We start from the raw sequence: 21,009 nt of genomic DNA, 5'->3' as shown, positions 1-21,009 counted from the left end.
TGTAGGAGGCTCTCAATGCAAGTAGATGGAAGCAGACAGCGCTCTTAAACCACGTTAGGCGTAGTTAACTCATTTAACTGTGGCCGTTCTCCTTGAATTGTTCCAGTCATCTTACTTGTCATTCGATTGCTCCTTCAAAATTGACACTTAAAAGTAATTTATAGTCTGCGAGCTGTCAGCTAGCACTCAGCATTCACACTCTGAATTGTTTTGTTTGTGTATATGTAGGTCAAATGTTATTAGCATAGTGCATCTCTTGCAGTCTTAAATTTCTACTTTAGGTAATCGCAATCAAAATTTTGTGGTTTTCTGTAAACATTTTCTTAAACCTTATCTTTCAGATTAGAGCATGAGTTGGCCACAAAGCTGGGATACTTTAAGATAGGCTTGGAAATCTCATGGATCTTGGTAAATGTGTTTAACAGAATTTCACTGTAATATCTCTTTAACTTTTAGGGGGGTTTAATAACTTGGTTTTGAATGTTATAAATATGTATACTTTTATTTTTATGACTATCTGAATGATTAGGTAGATGTCAGTTAATGTGTCTTCCCACAGAAATTTTCTACACTCAAAACCCCTGTGACTTCCCCTTTGTTCCACGGTTCATGTTTCTGCAGCTTGAAGGCTTTGACAGCACTTAATTGTTGTTGTTTGCAAAGCTCTCATCTCTGCATCAGCACTGTGGAGACCTTAGTGTAGATTTTATTGTAATCTGAGTCTGCAGCTTAAAGTAATTCAAATACCTGCTTTACCAAGATCTCTCCTTCTTGCTGCAAAGTGTATATAACTTGCGTTTTTGACTGACCCCAGGCTTGACTTCTTGAGTCCCGCTCCAAGCTCCTCTACCTCTTTCAGTGCCCAGTCCCCACAGCAGGGACTAGATAAGGTATCCCCTTTCCCCCTCTCTCCCTGAAAATAGCCATACAGAGCAGGAGAAGTGGGTTAAGGAAAACTTGTCTCCTCCGGCTGATGGGATGACTTCAGTGATTTCAGGTGTAGGTGTCACAGCTACTCAAGTGACTGAGCTGCCCCATGTGTTATGAGGCTGCTACTGACGATCTGCATTCGGGTACGGGAGTTTTGCGATACCAGCAAAATAACTAGGGAGGTGAGGTAGGTGACACACACTGACAGCTCGAGGGAAAGTTTTGTATGAGTATGTCCAGCAACCCAGCCTGCGTGTCTGTAAGCCTCTGTAAATGCAGATAACAATTCTCTCCCTTAAGTAGCCTCTTGTATTTCAGACGCTTGTTGTTTAGAGGCGTAACCTTCTCTTGAGTGTCTGGTCCACAGCAGTGCTGTCCTTTTAGTAGGACTGCTGGGAAACCAAAGGCATGGCATGCCTCTGGTGGATGACCAATTTAAAAAGGGGGAAGGGGAATCCTGTAAATATAACTCAAGTAAAATGCTTCAATCTTTTTATAGTTTTTCCTAGTTATAAAGAGATCTGAGATATTCATAAAGTGGTTGTTAAGGACTTATCTCGTTCCTGAAAGCTTGTCATCTTGAGTCTTGTGCACAATAGACGGAATGTCTCAGATGTGATCTGCATCTGAGTTCTAACATACTTTATTTTTATCTGCGCTAATCTGTGAACTAAATCCATTTTACAGGATTTTCCTCTGATTCCCTCTATCATTTTTAGATAGTCATAAGCAGATCCTAGAGGAAATGCTTAATGTTAGAATATGGGACAGTCTTCCCGGGAATGATCTCCCTGGTATCAAGCACTGACTTGGCTCTGTTTCTACAACACGCCAGCATACCTGTACCAGAAGGAATATTTTTTGTAAGTGTGATCTCTTCATGAAACTATCCCTGTGCTCTTGTTGAGAGATTTCTTGGAACTTGTAATGGATGATTGGTTCCAAAAGATGATTCAAAAATTGATTTTTAGTCTGACAGATTTCTGTTATAGTTGCAGGTTTCCAACTTTACAGAAGGCATTTTTTTTAAAAGAACAAACTATTATTATGCTGAAACTAAAAATATCAGACTAGCACCAGCCTTGTAGAGCAGTGATGAAGTGGCATCAAGAATTTTTAATAGCTACAGAAAATAGCTTTCAAAAGTCTTTCACACACACAGGTGCACACACATGTGCATACAGAGAAGAGTAAAGTGTATAGGAGAAATACAGTTCTCCCTGATAAATCTTCCAATCAAAAATTGTTTTAAAGAAAACATTAAATTATGGAAATGGAAATAAAATGGAAAATTAAACCCCACATTTTTCCATATTGTTATGGAGTTAATGAAACTGGGAGGACTGAAAGGTTGAGGGTGAAAGAAAAAAACATAAGTTTCCTTTCTGGTTTTTGTGGCTCTGAGCAGGACAGTGCAGCTTGCACTGTGGGGCTGAGCAGGAATCTTCTGTCAATAAAGCACCAATTGTATTTCAGTATAGTGCTGTGAGTAAAGCAGAAAATTCATCCTTTATCCCAGTGTATTTTCCAAACATTCTTTCAAAATTTGCTGGCTCCCTTGCTTTTGTGTAGTCTGTCATTTAATCAAAGTTGGGCAATGGGAGCTCACTGGATAGTAATGCTTTTATAGCTGTTTGTTTTCCTTCCCTTTGGCAAATTACAAATGAGATCGTAGAAGTAGTGGAGAGTGTTTCCACTTAAACTGTCCGCCTTGATGCGAGAGGAGGCAGATGAACACGAGCTAGTGTTGCTGCTGATTCCCACTACGTTTCACAACACCCATCTGCCAGCCCAGCATGTGATCCTTCCCTCACGCCGAGCCGCAGAAATGTCCTGGTAGCCCGTCTGCCCAGGGAGGAGGAGGAGGGGGCCCCAACAGTGCCCACGAAGAGATCCTGGGAACAAGCATTAGCTGCGTAAAGCAGCAGTTGCTGCCTTTAAAGACCGATCCGCATGATGGTGCCTTTTAATTTTCTGGAAATCAGGATGGATACTGAATCAGGAATGCTTGCATTCATGCTAGCCTGGTTCATAAACTCTGACATTGTCTGAAACTGTTCTTGAAGTTACACCTTTAGCATGAGGAGAGGAATGATTAATAAAGTATTGTAGCAGATATTGTGTGGTGCTTAACGGTATGCAGATAATGTTGCATAAATACTTATTTCTCTGTGTTTTCAAACTTGTTTTCACTTAATTTAGATGAAGGGTGAGTAGAAGCTGCCAATTTGGCCATCTCTACGTGATTCGTTATTTCATAATACCTGTATCATATTCCCTTTCGCTCCTTTCCAAACTGAATTATCCTGCTCCCTTTAATCTCTCTGTGAAGGAGGCCACCCATGCATCTAATAAGGTTTTTTTGCTTTCTCTAAACATTTCCCAAGTACTTTTTTTAAGCTTGGAGACCATGTAATGCCATTTGTCAGCCTTAATAGTATGATCTTTTTTTTTTTGGCATCCCATACCTCCTTAGTGTAATGCACAGTAATCTTTCCTCCCTACCACACGTTCAAGATGCTATTTCCAGCTTAGGGTGTAATGTGGGAACATGACAGCAAGCAAGAACTTTTCTCCTGCTGTGTTCAGTACCTGGGCTAACTTTGTAGCCCCAAAATTTATTTTGCAATTTCTTCTGTTTTCAGACCTTCACTAGAATACTTGCTCAGTGAATTTTTTCATCATATGAATTTTTATTTTAAAAAAAGGAGAGAGTTATGATGCTGATCTTTGTCTCTAAAGGTTTACTATGTTGCTTACACCTGTTGGTTTCCTCTTAATTTTTTCTTTAGAAGCTAACCTTCTATCTGTAAATTATGCTAACTGTGCTTTATGCGATTTTTGACTTAGCAGGTGTTATAGCAGATCCTTTTAAATCTTGAATACTAGTGTGGTTATAAAGCATTCAGTCCTCTCTTTCCCGTACTTTTTTGTTTTATATACATAGGGGTGGTGTGCGTATGTGTGTATATATATACATGTTAAAAATTTAAATGGTTGAGCAGTATTTTCTGGAAATACTTATAAATACATGTGGTAAGTGGAGTCAGTTACAATAGTAGTAGTCACAGTTGCACGTGATGCTCTGAGACCTGTTTTCAGTTGTTTTATATCTTTTCCTTAATTTGAAACACTGAAGTTGAAATAGTCCACATCATCTCTTACCTCCTTACTTTTTATTTGAGCATTTCAGATGTTCCGTTATGAGAGCGAGGTAAATAGGGACCTAGTGTTTGCTTTTAGCGCTGTAGGGAGGGGCATTGGCTCTGGTTGGAGGATGGCTCTGCTGTCAACTAACAAGTCAAGTATGTGCAGTGAAGGTGACTTGTCTGTAAGAGTTGTGCCCCAGTTACTCACCATACTCTTTCTTAATTTTGCAGCAAGCCAAGGACTTTCAGGAAGAAATTCCCTCTTTAGTTAGGGGAATCAAATGCTGCAATGGCAAATTGGATTCTGCACCTTCTAGTCACTGGTGCTGGGCAAACCGTTCAGGCAGAAGTTGCCATTAGTTGCTAACAGTGTGCCTTGCCTTCAGTTTGTCTCATGTGACAAGCTTCAGGTCTCTCTTGCAGAAGTGCCATGTTCTCCTTGCTACCGAAAGTGGCTTTGAAGCTGCGCTTTGAACACGCAGACGTGCTGAGCGCTGTGGAAAATCAAGCCCTCCATGTCCAAATTGGTCACTCAATTAGTAGTTCCTTTTGACAGTTCTGGCTTTGTTCTCTGTGGTTCAGCTTTACATTCTTAAAACCCTGGTAATGCCACCTAAACAGAATTGTATTATAGGGTAAACTTATTAATAGTTTTGAACATTTGGATACAACTGTAAGTTCCCAGGAGAAGAATTCACTCCAGGGTTTGTATGGGATGTGGTAAATAAGCCAGAGTTATTGTTTTCAGGCGCTGCCTTTCTGGTGTGTGCAAACAATGACTTCAGCAGCTTCCAGACTTATTTTTCTGATTCTTCCAGGCTATGGTCATGGTTTCATGAGACAGTAAACTGGGTATTGGAGGGCCTACAAGATGAAAAACACCATCACCACATGCTGCAATGCATTGAGCCATTGCAAGCTGGCTTTGCCTATTCAAATGCCTTCACAAGGTTTTGGAGGAGTTAACTAACTTTGTCTTGGCAGACCACCTGCTGGTTTCAGTACTCCATGTCCATGCTGCTCTACCTTTACAAGGAACTAACATGCTCTGACCTTCTTTTTGGTGAAAATGGGTGGAGTTGCCATGTTTGGGCTCTAGCTGGTGGCAGTGGTCCAGACAGGTTGCCCAGGCTGGGAGCTGTGCTGGGCGACGTGTCCACCATGGCCTCCATGCAGGCGATGCAGCGTTATCCAATTACACCTTTCAAAAATGACTGCTTCCTCAGGGGTTTATTGGGGGCTTCTTCATACTTAATTTTCCCTGTAAAGCCATGCTAGCCGGGCCCCTTGGTGGGGATGTGTGTTTTACCAAAGAAAAGGTTAAGCCAAACTGAAGAGCCTTTTTGCCATCCTCAGTTGTTGGCAGCTGGTGGGGCTGCGAGAGCAGTGGTGACTCTGCCAAGGTCCCGTTTCACACATCAGACACAAAATGTCAGCTTTGGTTGTGCTGCGCTGCAAATTTTAGCACACCAGGGCCTGGTGGTGGGTCACATCAGGCTAGTTGCGCTGCATTAATACAACTAATCAAAAATTGCCTTTTATTTTTGTGGAGTTAAATATACCAACAGAGTACTTGAAGTGTGCAGATGGCATTAGTGATTCAGCCAGGCTTGATACCTGGACTGGTATCAGCATTGCTCTGCACTCCTGCCCCTTCCTTTCCTTACTTGGCTCTTTCATCATCTTTCACCCCACCTCTCCTCTTTTAAATCAAAACCCCACTCCAACTAAAAATTTTTACTCTTTCCTCAGATTGTTGCTGGACTCTTCCCCCTGCCCCCTCTTTTGTTAAATCACCCAGAACATTCAAAGTCTTTGCAGCCAAAAATTTCCACGTAGTCTTTTAGTGAATGACCTTAATCCTCCTGTCTCTCTTTCTGCCTCTGATATCTGTGATTTCATTTGTTGTCTAGTTTTAACTCTCAATCAATGTGGCAGGAGTCATGGAAGCAGGAGTGGTGGTCTAATGGATTTGCTCCACACGAGCGGAGAGAATAACTTCAGGTTCTACAGCACCACTGTGAGGTTCCCATTGCTAAGTGAGCATGTGAGAAAGAAACAATATGGTTAACTGAGCTTATGGACCAGATGTCTCGAGAGTAATTTGCTTGTGGCACAGGGCAGAAATCCTACAGCACTGTAAGAAGAGGTGTATGAAATAGTCTGTTCTGAAAGTGCAGAAAACAGCTGCTCTGGTTTGTTCAAAGGTGCTACTTCTAAACTTTTGAAATCTGCATGAGAACCGGGGCTATTTTAATGTGTGCTTCGAGCTCTTGGCTCTACTGAAGAGCAATGTTTCCTTGTTTCTTTTTTTCCTTGTAAAGCAGCCTCGATTTGTGGGGCTTGGTGTAGGGTAATGCTGTTTATAATGAAGTCAGAATTGGCTTTTAGAGTCTGATGAATGAAAGTCCACAGTATAAGACTGCAGCTTTTTGTGAGAGAGACATCTGTGCTATAACAAGAGCAGGAGACCCAATTTAGACAAACGCTAGAAGGAGAGCTCAAGAAAAGGGAAGACTTTTTTTTTTTTTTCTAGCTTAGATTAAATATTTGTACAAATAAACTTTTCTTTTCAGCTGCTCATCAGAATTGCTGCTGCACCACCAACTTGGCTTTGAATTTTGTTCTGATTGCCCAACAAGGCTGTACACGAAGAGTGTTACGGAAGAGCAGCTTAAACAAAACATGTTTGTTTTGCAGCAGAACTAGAGGTTTTGGGCTAGAGAGAAAAAAATTTGGGGAGAGGGAAAAGACAGCGTGAAGAGAAATATGAACAAATGAAGGATGTGAATAGAAACTGGCTGTGGCAGTAAATACATGTGAAGCAAGAAACACATGCAGGAGTTGGGTTCTGTGTTTTGGGAGTGAGTTACAATAGAGGATCTGGTTTTGAATACAGTCATGATGACTTCTCCCAGCTGGATCAGCTGGTTCAGTTAAAAATGCTCTCACCAATGAAACTTGCTCCTCACACACACACATACACGTACATCCCAACTGCTACTGAAACTTTTTTACTAGTATGTTATAAATACAATCCGTTTAAAAGGCTACCCCTGTGGTGTTGATCACACTTCAAATCTTGCTGCATGAGACTGTTGGTGATGAAAATACAAGCGTCTACTGAGGACAGTGCTGGAGAGAGCAAGTGTCTTTGACCCAAGAGGGTTTTTTCTCATTCCTGTTAAAGAAATCTCCAATCCTTTGAGGAAACTTCTGATAAATCTGTTTGGTAAAGCAATGGTTTTAAAGTCCAGATGGACACCGTCTCTGACTGAAATGGCTCAGAAGAGGATTAATGAGCAGCATAAGTGGAGAATTCCTGGTGAAGAGCAATAGGATGCTGAATGTGCCATCCTGGGCTATTCCTCAGCATTAACAGCAAGGAGCCTTTTGGTTCTTAGGTTTCTTGGAGCAGATGCAAGGCTAGTGTGTTGACAGGTTTTTTGATGGCTGATCAGAAACATGCTGAAAGCGGCAGTCTTTAGAGAGAATGTAGTAGCTTTAAAAAGTTGTGTGGATTCAGCTTTAAAGCATTTTTCTTGATGAAGCAGGTGACTTTAATACATGGGTCTTAATGTAAAGGTGTGCTTAGCCCAGAATACAAATTTAATATGAAAATAGTTTACAAAATATTGATTAATTATCCAGCAAAGTCTCTGGCTTTCCAGCTTTGCTCTTTTCCTGTGTGATTAAGAATGAAAATTAAGTTCTGTGATTTTTTTTTTTTTTGCAGTGATGCATCTTTGGGACAGTGGGCATGAGCTGATGGCTTGCACAGTTCAAATGTAATAAAAATTTGTCTTAACTAACTAAAGATGTTAGCTCACATAGTAGTATGGTCTGCTGTGTAACACGGCACAGGTGCTGACATACTCTAGGGGCAAATGAATTACTATATCAGACTAATGAACTCTTCGGTACCCCATTTCAATTAAACATCTCAAAATGGATATCTAAGCCCAGCTTTGCTGTTAAAACCATGACCCCACCTGAGATTCACCTGCCGATTTCAGTGGAGGCACAATTACCACTTAAGCCATCTATGGAAGAAGGCTTTCCTCTAACGGCATGTGGTGACTCTCCTGGTTTGTGTGGAAGTATGGCCACAGACCTGCAAGACCTCCCAACTCTCCCACTTGTCTGTGCCAATGTTTCAATTGTCTTTAAAAGGATATTCCACAGACTTTTAATTTATTTTAATCCCCTGGAGCTTCTCTGCTTCAATAATATTTCATGGATTTCAGAGCAAACATTTCCTTAGTTTCAAATTGTCAGATCTGAGGAGCCGCAGAAAAATTATTTTGTAGAGGATTGAAAAGGCAAACTCTCAGACTAGGCTAATCTCTGCTTGTACGAGGAAAGGACAATTAACAACTGGTCTATGAAAACAAAAGAGTTGCCAAGAAATCTTACAGACCCTGTATAAGAAGGATGGAGAAATTCTGCAGTTAGAAGTAGTAATGCATTGCTCAAACATGGCGAGCAGTGCATTGCCTTTTAAATATCTGCTTCGAAATATTACCTTTGAAATGTCTGCGTGCGATTTCAGTTTTTGTAGGTAGGAAAGATTGGAAATTTTGTACTGATATAAGTTGACGTTAAGTTTGAGCATACAAACAGCAATTTATCTTAAAAATATCTTTTATATTGTAGTAAAAGTATACATTACATTAAGAATTCAAAAATTATAACTTATTAATCTTGAGAGGATGTAGACCCTGAATTTTACATTTTTAGGGACTGGATTTTCGTGCACACTCAGTTGCTGGTTATAGCAAGTGAAAGTGTACTGCAATGAGAAGCTACACAGATGCATTTTTATGCCTACTGCTTTTCTTCTGTCCTTCTGTCCTTCTTTCCTCCCTTTCCCAAAAGGGATTCCTCCCTATCATACTGACATTTTGCCTTAAGAGACTACTAGCCAAAGCGAAGAACAGCACTTTGGTCACAAAGGAGATTACGAGTTTACTTTTTCACTTCTTGGTGTAAATTGTGAAATTTTTCAGCACCATTTTAATTATTGAGTCAAAACATTAGGAAGCAATGAACCACAATGATGTACTTGTGTTCTGTGCTAGTTACTGCCATAGTCACTATTTTCTGGAATGTTATTTCTCACCAGAAAGAAAATAAAGTGTATATCATGTGAATTTTAGAAGCGATACAACTGTGGGTATTTTAATGTTTCTACTGGAATATTTTTGACACGTTGATTTTCCTAAAAGTCTCATTGTTTCTTGCCCCTTCTTCATCCTCCATTTGACTAGAATGAAACAAATTATGCCAAATAAAACTGCTTTATTTGGATTTCTTTTGCCCCTGGTTATATGCTTTTTACCTGTTCTTCCCTAGCTTTCTACCAAATGACACGTTAATTGTGACTTTCAAATAATTGTGACAATACTGTTGTGAGTGTTTCCTCTGGAATGAGTCTTCGGGCAAAATAATTGTGGAACAGCTTTTGATGTGCTGGTTATTCTGGCTAACTTCTCTATGTAGACAAGCCCCCACTAAGTAAGGGAATAACATTTTTATGTATATGATCTATGTGTTTTGGGAGGAAAAAAACCCCCAACAAACAGTAGCAGAGTTACATATATGCACTTGGGCTACATGAAAAGATTCCCCCCCCCCCCCCCCCGATTTGTTCTTCTCTGATTCTTCTTGTCTCTGCTTTAGCTAACTCTGAGAACAGGTGACTTGGAGGTTTATTTTCAAAGTTTGGGACTTACAGTGCAGTGTGACTTCTTGGAGTTATATTCTTTATTTTCACATTCATGAGATTTTAAATGCAGATTTTCTGATGTGAGAAGGAAAACAAACAATGTGTGCTTGTTCTTCCCAAAATAGTTAATGCTTCATCTTTATTGAAAGGATGTCTTGACTGCTCTGTGTTCTGATAAAATTACTACAAAACTTAGTGGATTTACAGGCTTGTTTTGTTTTGTTAATCTCTTTTGAAATTGAAATCTATCATTTCTTTTACCTCTTGATAGGTGCTGGATAGTTTGTTAGCTCAGTATGGAACAGTGGAGAACTGTGAGCAAGGTATGGCTCTACTATCAGATTGTTTTGAATTTGTAGTGGGAAGTGAGTGCACGCTGAGCTTAACCTCTTTCCATTGCGTTTTCCTTTCTAGTGAACACTGACACGGAAACTGCAGTCGTAAATGTAACATACGGCAATAAGGACCAGGCTAGACAGTAAGTATCTTATTTACTTGTCACTGTCTTCTAACTTGTATTTTGGAATTCATGTTGTTGCGATTATAATATGCAACTTCGCTTCCGAATTAATTTATTGATAAAATGATCACATAAGCATTAACTTTTAAGGAAGTCTCTCAGTCTTCCCCTCACCAAGTCTTGTGTACTTTACGTTAATTTGCCTTTTTTTTTTCATAAAATTTTCCAGCACTTTGATTAAAAATAAATTAGTGATTTGGAAATTGAAAATCTGGGTAAAATTATCTGACTGGGGAGGGCAGAAAGTTAAGTGATTTGCCAATGACAGGATGATTTTTAGCCATGCTTTAAAAAAAAGCTTTGTGATGCCCTTTGACAGAGTTGGTTTTTCTGTATCTTCTTTCTAGTTAGCAGCTGCATTCTTCTTCTATTTGTTTCTGTTATTTTGCTACAATTTTCCCTTAAATTATTTTTTTAACTATAAAATTTAGTGCTCCTTCCAAACAAACTACAGGTCGTAATCTGATGGATACATAAAATAATTTATTTTGGCTTTTTGAGCTTTAGGCCATGTATTTTATGCTTGCTAATATCTTCAGTAATTGATAACTTTTCATCTAGATATTAAAATTTAAAAGCATAATGCTATGCTTTATGTAATCAATGCTTGTATGTCCTTTTCTTTTAAATAGCCACATTATATATTATGCTATAGGTTTAATTGTGCTTTTCCACCACAGGCAGAAAAAGGACTTATGTGTTCCTTAATTTTTAATCTGGTGACATAAACGTATTTTTTTCCCCCTCTTTCTAGCTGTAGCAGGTTAAACAAAACCAAACTCATGCAATAGCCTACAATGGTCTTTTTATTTTTACTTTGAAATTTCTGCCACCTTGTGGCTAACTAAAATCAGCAGTTAAGATGCAGAGTCTGCTTATGGTATGCATTAATTCAAAATTACAAATGAAATAATATTTGTACATATAATTAAGTAATTATGACTTCTGTGTAACTTGAATGCAACACATGTATTTAATCTTTCAAAGTGTTAGGTTACTTGTTAGTGTATTCTAAACAAATGTGATGGGAAACTTGTGTCGTGGTGTCTCCTGTCTACACTGGAGCTGGAGGAAACAGTGTTTTTCTTGAATTGGCTATTTAACTTTTCTCAAAACCTGAACTGTTCAACAAGCTGTTCTTCAGGTTTTTCTGTTGTTTTTCATTCTCTTGTACAGTACTTATGAAAAATGTTGAATTTCTAGTTCTGAATAAACCTGTGGTGCAATGTTAAAAATTAATGTTACATGTGCCAGTTCCTCCTTTGAAAATGTAAGAAGGAAGTACCTAAAATACCATGGAAAGAAGCATGATGCATACTTTTGAGCTGTCTGTCATCTGTGATGTGGGTTCCTGGACTTGTGCACTCCCTTCTGAAATGGAAAACAACATTCAGTTTCTCCCCCCTCAAACTTGTTAAATTTTAAGGTCAATCCTGAGGAAACGCTGAGATAAGCCAAGACTGTGAAGAATTGTCTGAGATAAAAAATTTTGTTTTGCATGAGAAATCACATGACAATAACGGAAAACATCTTGAGTCTGAGGCAGGTGAATTAGTGCCCAGCAGGAATGTTGGAGGAGGACCTGAAGTGATACAGGTTGAATGATGACATAGGGTTTGATTTGCCTTGAACAGGTAGGGCAAGTGGAGGAGCTTTGATTTTCTTTTGATACAGATGCGATGTTTTCTAAGGGGACGAGTCTAGTTTCTGTACAGAAAACATTAGCTCAGATTGTCTGGGTTCAGGATGCAACCTTGCAACCATTTAGAGATCCCTAAGAGAAAAAGTGGCCGGATAGAGGTTTTTCTAGCAAAAAAACTCGTGAGGAATTGCAATGAAGAATCACTACAGGACCTGTGTGTGTGGCTTTTCTGTAGTGGCTGTGGTGGTGTTTCAGTTGAATGGTTTTCCCAGCCATGACCTAGCTTTGCTTCTTGGAACTGGCTGCAGTGGACAGCAGTGGCTGTGGTTGGGGAGTGGTATACGAGTGCTGATAGCTGATAAAAGTCACTGTTGGTCAGCCTGTGTGGTACAAGGAGCAACAAGAAATAACTTTATCAAAAGCTGTTTAGAGTCGTTAAGACTCAGCAGCTGATAACAAGCTTTGTATTTTGAAATTTAGCTGTTTAGGGTAAATGATGGTCTTAGCCATGACTTTTGGAGCAAATGATGTGACATGAAGTTTTCTGTGTCACCGCATACAGTGGGTCCTCAGTTCTAACTGCATCTCTTCCACGCTTTTTGCAACACACGTACTAACCTCGCAGCTGGTAGTGCTGACTGACAAAACATGCGAAGTTGGCTGCTTCCCGGCTGGATACACTGTATGGCAGTGCTGTGCCTGTTGGAGTGTACACCGGCACTGCTGTGCAGTGAAGGTGCTGTAAGACAACCTGGAGATGTTTTTGATAAGCAATTCTAAACAAGTGTGGTATGCATTGCTTGGAGGATGTTACTTTTCAAAAAAACTTCTGGTTCCACCCAGCTAAGAAACTGAGTTGCCTTCTATCTTGCAAGTCTAACTCTTGTGGCAGAGGTGGGTTTTTTTTTCTCTAGGCAGTTGCAGCATATTCAATACGGGGCTGCATTCAAAATTAACTTGGAAACTGAAATCGGTGAAGAATGTTGCAGTCCTAAGAAACAGGTCTTGGACAGAGCACACAGCACCCAAAATCTGAGACGTGCACCGTTAGTGAGGTCTAGGTGGAGTGGAGGTCTTTGGCTTTCACCTGTTGTAGTGATGCCTCTCTTTCCTAGCTGGACAGGCATGAGGCTGTCTTGGCAGAAAACCCAGGATGCTGCTCCTCACCTTTACGGCCGGAGCAGGGGAGCCAGTGTGGCAAATCAGGTACTTGTGGGAAGCCTGGTAGGTTTGTGGAGAGGTGTACATGTACCGACCTGAGAAAACCACCCTTTCTTCTCTGGGGCTGTAGGTAGTGAGGAGAAGGCTAGGCCTGCCAGGGCATCTCTGTGACCCCGTCCCTCCCCTCCTCTCCTGCAAGCGTTTGGGAGGAGGAGTTGTTCCGACTCAAACTGCCCCTGCTGCCATCCTTCCCAGAAACTGGAGAGGGCCTTACAAAGCACGTGCACGCTGCTGCGGCACACGCGATTACTGAACGTTGCGATGGGTTGTGGAAGATTTGGAGGAGAGGAGTTCAGAGGGCAAGCGGCAGAGCCTGGAGCCCATGGTTCAGTTTGAACAACCCAACCAGCTGCACGTAGGTACTGAGGCAGCTTGGGACCTGCTTGCCAGGGGCACCCCCTCTTCTCCCTGCATCAATCCCTAACTGCAACCAGCAGGACATGCTGACCATCTCCTTGTGACATGCTGCTACCTAAACTGTGGCTGTCGTCTTCAAAAGTTACACCACCTTTGATTTCCCTCCTCAAAATACTTCAGTGTGCAGGCACCTACTGCCTGCTACGGGATTTACCCAGGATTTTGGAAGGGAAGATTTTTGTGCAAAGTTGGTCTCATGTATACAGAGCAAGTGTATGTCGTTTTACTGTGGGGCTAGGTGTTTGGGTTTTGTCTTACTTTTTAGCTCAGGAATGAGATGTGTGTCGTTGGGTCTCGTAACTGATGGTGTATTTTAAATGCGGGCTGTGATGTGAGGAGCTCAGGATCTGCGTCTTTGCAGATGTAAGCAGGTATATTACTTTGAGTGTTGATACCAACAGTCACCTTTTCATTATAACAATTACATAAAGAAACAATTTTTTTTTACCCTTTCAATGAAGTACAAAGCTGTGTGTGTGCACACAGCATGTATCCTTGATGAATGAATAAGAGTTCACATAACTAATACTTTTACATGCCATCACGGGTCAGGGCTAATGTTGCCATAGGAACGATAATATTGAAAATTCAGTGGTGTATGATTATAAGCTTAGATTTAGATTTTTGCTTTGTTTTTATTTTCAGAAATACTGATGAAAACTCTATTTTTATTTAATGCAAAAACATTGTTATGCCAAAGAAAAACTACCATGTATATCTGTCTTCTCGGTATGCAAATGTATCTCTTCAGGGAGGAAAAAAGAAAGGTGGTGTACGTACAAGCTGCACGTGGGAGTGAAATATGTTCTCCATCTAGTGCTTAGTGTCATTGCACTATCAATGGATGAATGATTTCCAGCACAAGACTCGGTGCTTTTACTGTATTCATTTATCTAGGATCCTTAACCTCCGCTAGCATCAGAAGGGAGAAGGCTGGGCAAACATCCTCTCGTAGGGAGCTCATGAGGACAGCATTGAGATGTCATTTTGATGGGAAAAACTCAGGAGACTAATTTACAAAATATTTGTTTAAAGGTATCATTTTTATGTAGGGATCCTCTTACTTCTGAGCTGGTGACACGTGAATGTAAGCCAGGCTTCTATACACGTTACCAGAGCATAGGCAGTAGTCGCTGCAGTCTCTTAATGAATTTGTTTTATAAAAACATTCCAAACTACACTGAGATTCCTGTGTACCAGCTCTTGCTGGTACATAAAACAGAAACATTTCCACTCGATATTAATTTTTAAAGAATATTTGGGGCAGGAGGGCACCTCATTAATGAGGAAGCTTACTGAATTTTTCTCCATCTTTGTCCTCATTAAGTGACTCTAAGGCTTTTAGCCCTTGCATAGAAGATGGTTTGTGGGTTGTTTCAGTAGGTACCAGCAGTGGCCTCTGGCAGAGGTAACCTGTACGGCCCTTACTAAATTGTGGCCGTGGAAGGAGAGCACCAGCCCTGTTTGGGGCTTTGCAGAGGTCTTTGCGGAAAGGCAGAGGTGGTGTGGCTGTGGTTTGGACTTGAGTTTGAGTCAATGCAAGTACGTGCTTTACAAAAGGAGCTGTATTTAATGGGTGTTTGGGCTGCAACAACAATGACAGCCTTGGCTCAAACAGGTGCCACTAGTGCTGTGAAGAACCAGTTACTTGCTTTTGTCTGAGGCTCAGGCTTTCCCAGTGGTGATGGCTCTCCTGATAGCAAGTGCTGTCTTAGATGCTGTTTTACACAAATTTTGCATACATTTTTCTCCTCGTCCCTGCTTCTGAAGCAGTGCCTAGATGTCTCTCAAATTTTGGGCTTATGGTGCTGAAGGACTGTTGAGCCATCACCATGCCTGATTCCAGCCCCATGTTTTGTGCCACAAAATTTATAGAAATTAGTTCGGAAGAGTTTAATAAAGGTTATGACAATACGTTAAAAACCTAGTGAAAACTGTCAAATGTTGGAATGTGAAGGCCAGGCTCAACAGCCAAAGTGACCTTCCAAAAGGTGTGGGCTTGTGTCTTCTGTGAGAAATGCCCCAGAACTGTGTATTTGCTGCATTCACTGAAAACTAGTTTTCTTGGCATTCCCTTGTGTGTGCCCAAATCGGTGCAGAATGTGGGACCGCCTAACCAGGGAACGTCAATCCCTCAAAAGGTTTGGGAGAGCAGCGTTTAATTGTTGACTTTCCTTCTGACTTACCATTTGAACAAGTCAAATTGTAAGACAATTCAGACTATAAGATATGGAGAACTCTCTGACTCGGAGAGTGAATTAGTTATTTTAAAGTTTTCTCTATAACTATCTAGACTACTTTAAACAAGTGATACTACCGTAGTATCTCTAGTGTACTAGAGAATCTAGTACACAGTACTACAGATACTGTAGTATCTAACTAGAGAAGTGAACTTTAAAGTAGGTTTGCCTTCAAATACTTGCTCAGAACCAACCCATCCAATATTTAGTGTGTTATTTTTCCATGTCATCATATGGCTTTGGTGGCCAGGGATTGTTCAGTGTCGACATAAACGATTTTACCACAATGGCAAATGAACATTTCTCAGTTTGCTTTGAGTTTAAGGTGCTTATAGTCATATAGAACCATTTAGCAGTTTATAAACCTTTTTTAAGCTGAAAAATTCCAACCTTCTTTCCAGGAAAAGTATGGCATATATGTAGGCCAGTTGTTGCTGCATAATGTTTGTTGTGAAAACAGGAGAGGTAGCTTTGTTGCAAACAAAAAGCCTAGTCTTTTCCTCCCCTAAAACTTCTAAGGAAGAGTGAGAAGTTTCGTGCACCGATCTTAATATGAGGTTTATTAGGGCTGGGATTCTGGTCTAAGGTGTTTTAAAGCCAGAGGAGATTGAAACATTTTGGGAAAGAAGCAATGTCTGAACTTGTCAAATGAATGCATGGAAGGGAATGAGTCGGGCCTGATGTCAATTCGGAGCCTACCAGCACGCTCGTGAAATTGTTGGTGCTCTTCTCTCCAACATGTTGAGGTTTGATTCCAAAGGAAACAGGGCTTGTGCAACTGCACTGTCTGGTGCAATTCAGCTTTTTGGCTGATTTTGGTTAAATTCAACCCAGAAATAGAGATCTTAGATGTTTGCAACCAACAAGAACTTAGTATGTTCAGGTTGCACAAAAAGGAAAGTCTCCAGACCCCTCTCCCAGATAGGATCTCCACAGAGAGAGACTTCAGTGAAATGCCTTTCAGGCATTGGAAATCTACGCAGAAACTAAAACTTGAGGCAAATCCATAGGAACTCAAGTTTCACTAGTCTGGCTGCTTACTGACCTTACTGTTTTGCAAACATGGCTTTTTGTGTAATAAAGCACTCTTCAAAGTCCATAGAGTAAAAGTTAAACGTCAGCTTTGAAATAGCCTCAGCAAATTTTAATCCAGCTCTCTTTTGCCATATGCTGTAAGAGATTCTTCTGTTATGGGAGCAATTACGCTCCTGCCCTGTTCCCCAAGGACCTGTCTCATTTGGTGAACAGAAGTATTTAATGAGCAGTGATCAGTTATTCAATATTTTGCTTTCCTTGTTGTTCACTGGCATTGCCTTGGGTCTTATTTATTACCAGCTCTTATTAAACAGTGCTCCAAAGACACAAATTACTTGTTTTCTCCTAAGCTCTTTACTGTCTGACTGGAGTATTTCAAGGACACTGGTTCAGCCCCTGGGAGATGAGGGGCGTGTTATCCTCAGTACCCATGTACCACTTCTTACCTGCAAAGCTGCTGCTTGGCTTTAACACCTGCTTGAGACCCAGACTATCCAACGATACATATGGGAGAAGAATAGTAATTTTCACTGGCTACCCTCAAAAATTTAGGCGATTGGCTAGCATCAACCTTTATCTCTGCCACAGAGGCAGGATTAAAAGTGTTACTGAGGGTAGTGTTCGGTAAACTGGCAGTAACCACCTGCAAACATGTGTGAATGGAGGGACTGGGTTAAGTTTCTGAATTTCAGAGGCCTTACTCCAGAGCATATGAGTATTGGAGTTTTTTAATGAAATTGTTGGTGGATTCTTTCATAGAAGATGGAAAACTCCCCTTCCCACTACTACAAAATCTATCTGTAATCTTTGGTCCAAGATCAAGTCTGGCATTTATAAACTACTCCAAATTAATGCATGTTTCAGTGACACCAGTATATAGGTGATAATCTAAATAATATGCCTTCTGTAGCAAAACTGGAAATGTCTTTCTGGGGCGGATGTGTTAATTTTATACCACCTGCTTCTTACCAGGGTGTTGCATGTAGCTTGGTTATTCCTACTGTTTTCTGGATATCTAATTGTATTGACTCTACTATGTTTGTGAGCGGAGGATCTTCTGCCCTCCAGAAGTCTGTCGTTTTTCAGTTCAGAGTTGTGTTCCCTCTGTGAAGAGGAGGAAACCAGCAGGTCAGGTTGACTTGCAAACTTGGCCCCGCCTTGACTAGAAAGAGGGGCTGGGCAGAGGGAGAGCTGAGGGACAGGGGGTCCTTCAGTGCGATGGACCACGGTGTGAGTATGTTGTGTGCATTTGGGCAATATCCCTCTGTGATATTTAACAGAGGGCTCTGCTTTGCCTAAAAGCACCAGAGAACTTGAAACATGGTTTAAATGCCTTCTAACACCTTTGCATCTATGGAGAGTTTAACAGATGCATCGGCTTTAATTTCCTGGTTAACTTTTAAACCTGCTTACTTCATGACTTGTTGGTAAGCTGCAAGGTGCTGTCGTGGTCTGCTAAGTGGTGTTTCAAATGCCGTTGACTGGCTTTGAATGCTTTCTTTCCTGCTGAGAATGAACCAGGAGCTGTCTTCCACATTTTTTTTTTTTCTGTCATAGTTATGTCAGTTATTGCGAAAACTTCAGCCAAATAGCTGTGCTGGCAAAAACCCTAATGAAGGTGCCGTGATAGCAGCTAAAAAGTTTTCCCTCTGGTGCAGCTTTAATTCTATTTGGGAAACTGATTTAAATTAAATCAGGCAAAAGAATGCTTTTGAATGTATAAGCTCTGTCTCCTGTGAGGTTTTGCTGATAGGGGTGCACCAGCAAAACCTTTAAAGTGCGCAGAAGCCCAAAGCAAGCAAGAACTAACTTGTAGTTCTTAATATGGTGACTTAAAAAAGAAGTTGTGTATTCAAAACCTTGACTGAAGAATTTTGAATGTAACTTTTCCTCTTGGAACCAATTATTAGCTTTGTCATGCAATTTAGAAAGAGCAGAAGTTTGTATCTGAATGACTTGTCATTTCACAAGGCCCTGCATGTGATTGTGTATTGTTGTTTTTTTTTCCTCCTCTCTCCTCCCCTTTTCAAATAAACAGAGCAATAGAAAAACTGAATGGGTTTCAGCTTGAAAATTATTCCTTGAAAGTTGCATACATCCCTGATGAAATGGCAGCCCAGCAACCTCCGCAACAACATCCCCAGGGAAGACGTGGATTTGGACAGAGGGGTCCTCCAAGACAAGGGTCACCCGGTGCAACCACAAGGCAGAAACCACAGTCGGACGTTCCTCTAAGGATGCTGGTTCCCACGCAGTTTGTAGGAGCCATTATTGGGAAAGAAGGAGCGACAATCAGAAACATTACAAAGCAGACACAGTCCAAGTAAGCTATTTTACAAAACTGTAATTCTAAGTTTTAATATTGTGTCCTCATCTTGCAGCTAAAGAGAAACTTGTAAAACTTCACAACTAATCTGCGTGGTCAGACAGCAAATGAAGATAACAGTAAATACAAATTCTTTTGCAAGATTTATTTAAGGATTCTGTCCTTGATACATGTTCCAATACTAGCTGACTTGTTTTTCCCTTTTTAAAAAAAATGAAATTAGGCAATGCTAGTAGGATGGTACTTGATGCCGGAGAGTTTTCTTACAGATGTACTAATAAGGTTCTGGCACAAAAAGTGAAACCGAAAGAGCTGTAATATGTTGGTTTGTTAGGACATACAGTCAGTGTGACGACGTACTAAAGTCTGTAAGTGTTTATTCTAGCTTTAGTTTTGTTTAGGGCATTCTTAGGATTTATAAATGTTTTTAATTCAAGAGCAGGGGCGAGGGGAAGAAAAAATAATCTTTCTTTTCTCCCCTCACTACTACTTACTACTCACCCCCATGCATTTCTGGTGAATACATTGGTTGCTACCAAGTTGCAGACCAAGCCAAAATGCAGATTAAGGAAATGCACGGGAGACAAAAAGCAAGCTGCTAAGTGACCTAAGCAGCTTAGAGCACTAGGGTCTAGAGACGCTGGAGGAGATTGTTTTCAGTGCATGTTAAATCCCTACCCACAAGGAAGAGCTCAGCGCAGAAGCAGAGGGAGGTGGGGATCGTATTTAAAGAATTCTTCCAGGATACCCTTAAGAGCGGAGAGTGAAAGATGCTGCCTTCAGCAATACGCTGGTATGAGCTCCCAGCTTGGTAGTTAGAGCAAGCAGGACCTGGAAACAAGCTGTATGTGGGGGGTAGGAGGGTGGGTGGTTTCAGTTTTGAGAGTGGTTAATGAGGATAAGGGAGTCCTCTCTAATTACCCCCTCCCCACCCCCAACCCAGGATTATCGTGATGCTCCTTCCAACCTCTCATTAGCATGTTGTAACCCAGGAGACTATTTGCTGTGTTTAACAACACAGGTTTAAGAGATTTGTGATGTCCTGACAAGACTTGGTTGTAATTTGCCTAAGGGTAACCAATTTTTCAGGTGATATCTAAAACGTCGAATTCTTGGACTATAAAAATCCTGGAAGATTGGCATAAGGAAAGATTTTATCTCTTAAAAGAAGGCTGGATAGAGCAGAAATAATCACAGGTTGCTAACTTTACAGATACGTGACTTCAAGAATGATGATTTTATTGGTTTGGGGATAAAAAAAGAAATGTTATCTGCTTCTAGTTGCACCAAAAATTGCCATGGGCTTCTTGGAAAACGCTACATTGTGAAACAAAATGGATTTTCAGTATCGGAAAGAACTGGCAAAATAAAGGGACTTACTGAAAAGCAGCGGGGTTGTTTTAAGTTTAGAAACAGCTATGATTTGGGGGAGAGGGGAGGAAGCAAAAAGCAGAGGTGGAAAGAGTATATGACCTGCAGTTGTTGGCGCAGGACAAATAATATCCAAGGCATTGTCTTGATACAGGTCATAATTTTTGTTAAATTCCTACAGATACATTAATCATGGTGAAGACTAAGGCTCGTAGTCTTAGGGTGGTAGAGAGTGGAGCTAGATGAAAGGCAATGTCAGGACAAATTTTAGGTTTAAAAATCACAGGAAAGTAATCTTGAGGATGAATGCGAGTACCCCGATGCTACTTGCTAGCAGGGAAGTGTAGGAGATCCAGCTGCTGAGGTCAATAAAAGAGACAAGCTGGGACAAAGCCTGGCTGTACTGTAGCTGCACAGTCAGTATTAGTGG

At 40.7% G+C, this 21,009-nt stretch overlaps 1 protein-coding gene across 2 annotated transcripts in view; it reads left to right on the top strand.

Moving 5' to 3' along the window:
- IGF2BP3 (insulin like growth factor 2 mRNA binding protein 3) overlaps nt 1-21,009 on the top strand; it is a 114,415-nt gene that overhangs the window by 61,587 nt on the left and 31,819 nt on the right. For both annotated transcript variants that reach the window (XM_086467718.1, XM_086467717.1), the window contains exons 4-6: nt 10,079-10,130; nt 10,222-10,285; nt 18,921-19,205. In XM_086467718.1, coding sequence (XP_086323844.1) covers nt 10,079-10,130; nt 10,222-10,285; nt 18,921-19,205 — 401 coding nt within the window. The remainder of the gene's footprint in view (nt 1-10,078; nt 10,131-10,221; nt 10,286-18,920; nt 19,206-21,009) is intronic.

This window comes from Leptosomus discolor, chromosome 7, assembly GCF_034619465.1.
Source record: "Leptosomus discolor isolate bLepDis1 chromosome 7, bLepDis1.hap2, whole genome shotgun sequence".
NCBI classification, from domain to species: Eukaryota; Metazoa; Chordata; class Aves; order Leptosomiformes; family Leptosomidae; genus Leptosomus; species Leptosomus discolor.
Note: the sequence above shows the minus strand (reverse complement) of the source record. Positions and strands in the feature narration are given on the sequence as shown.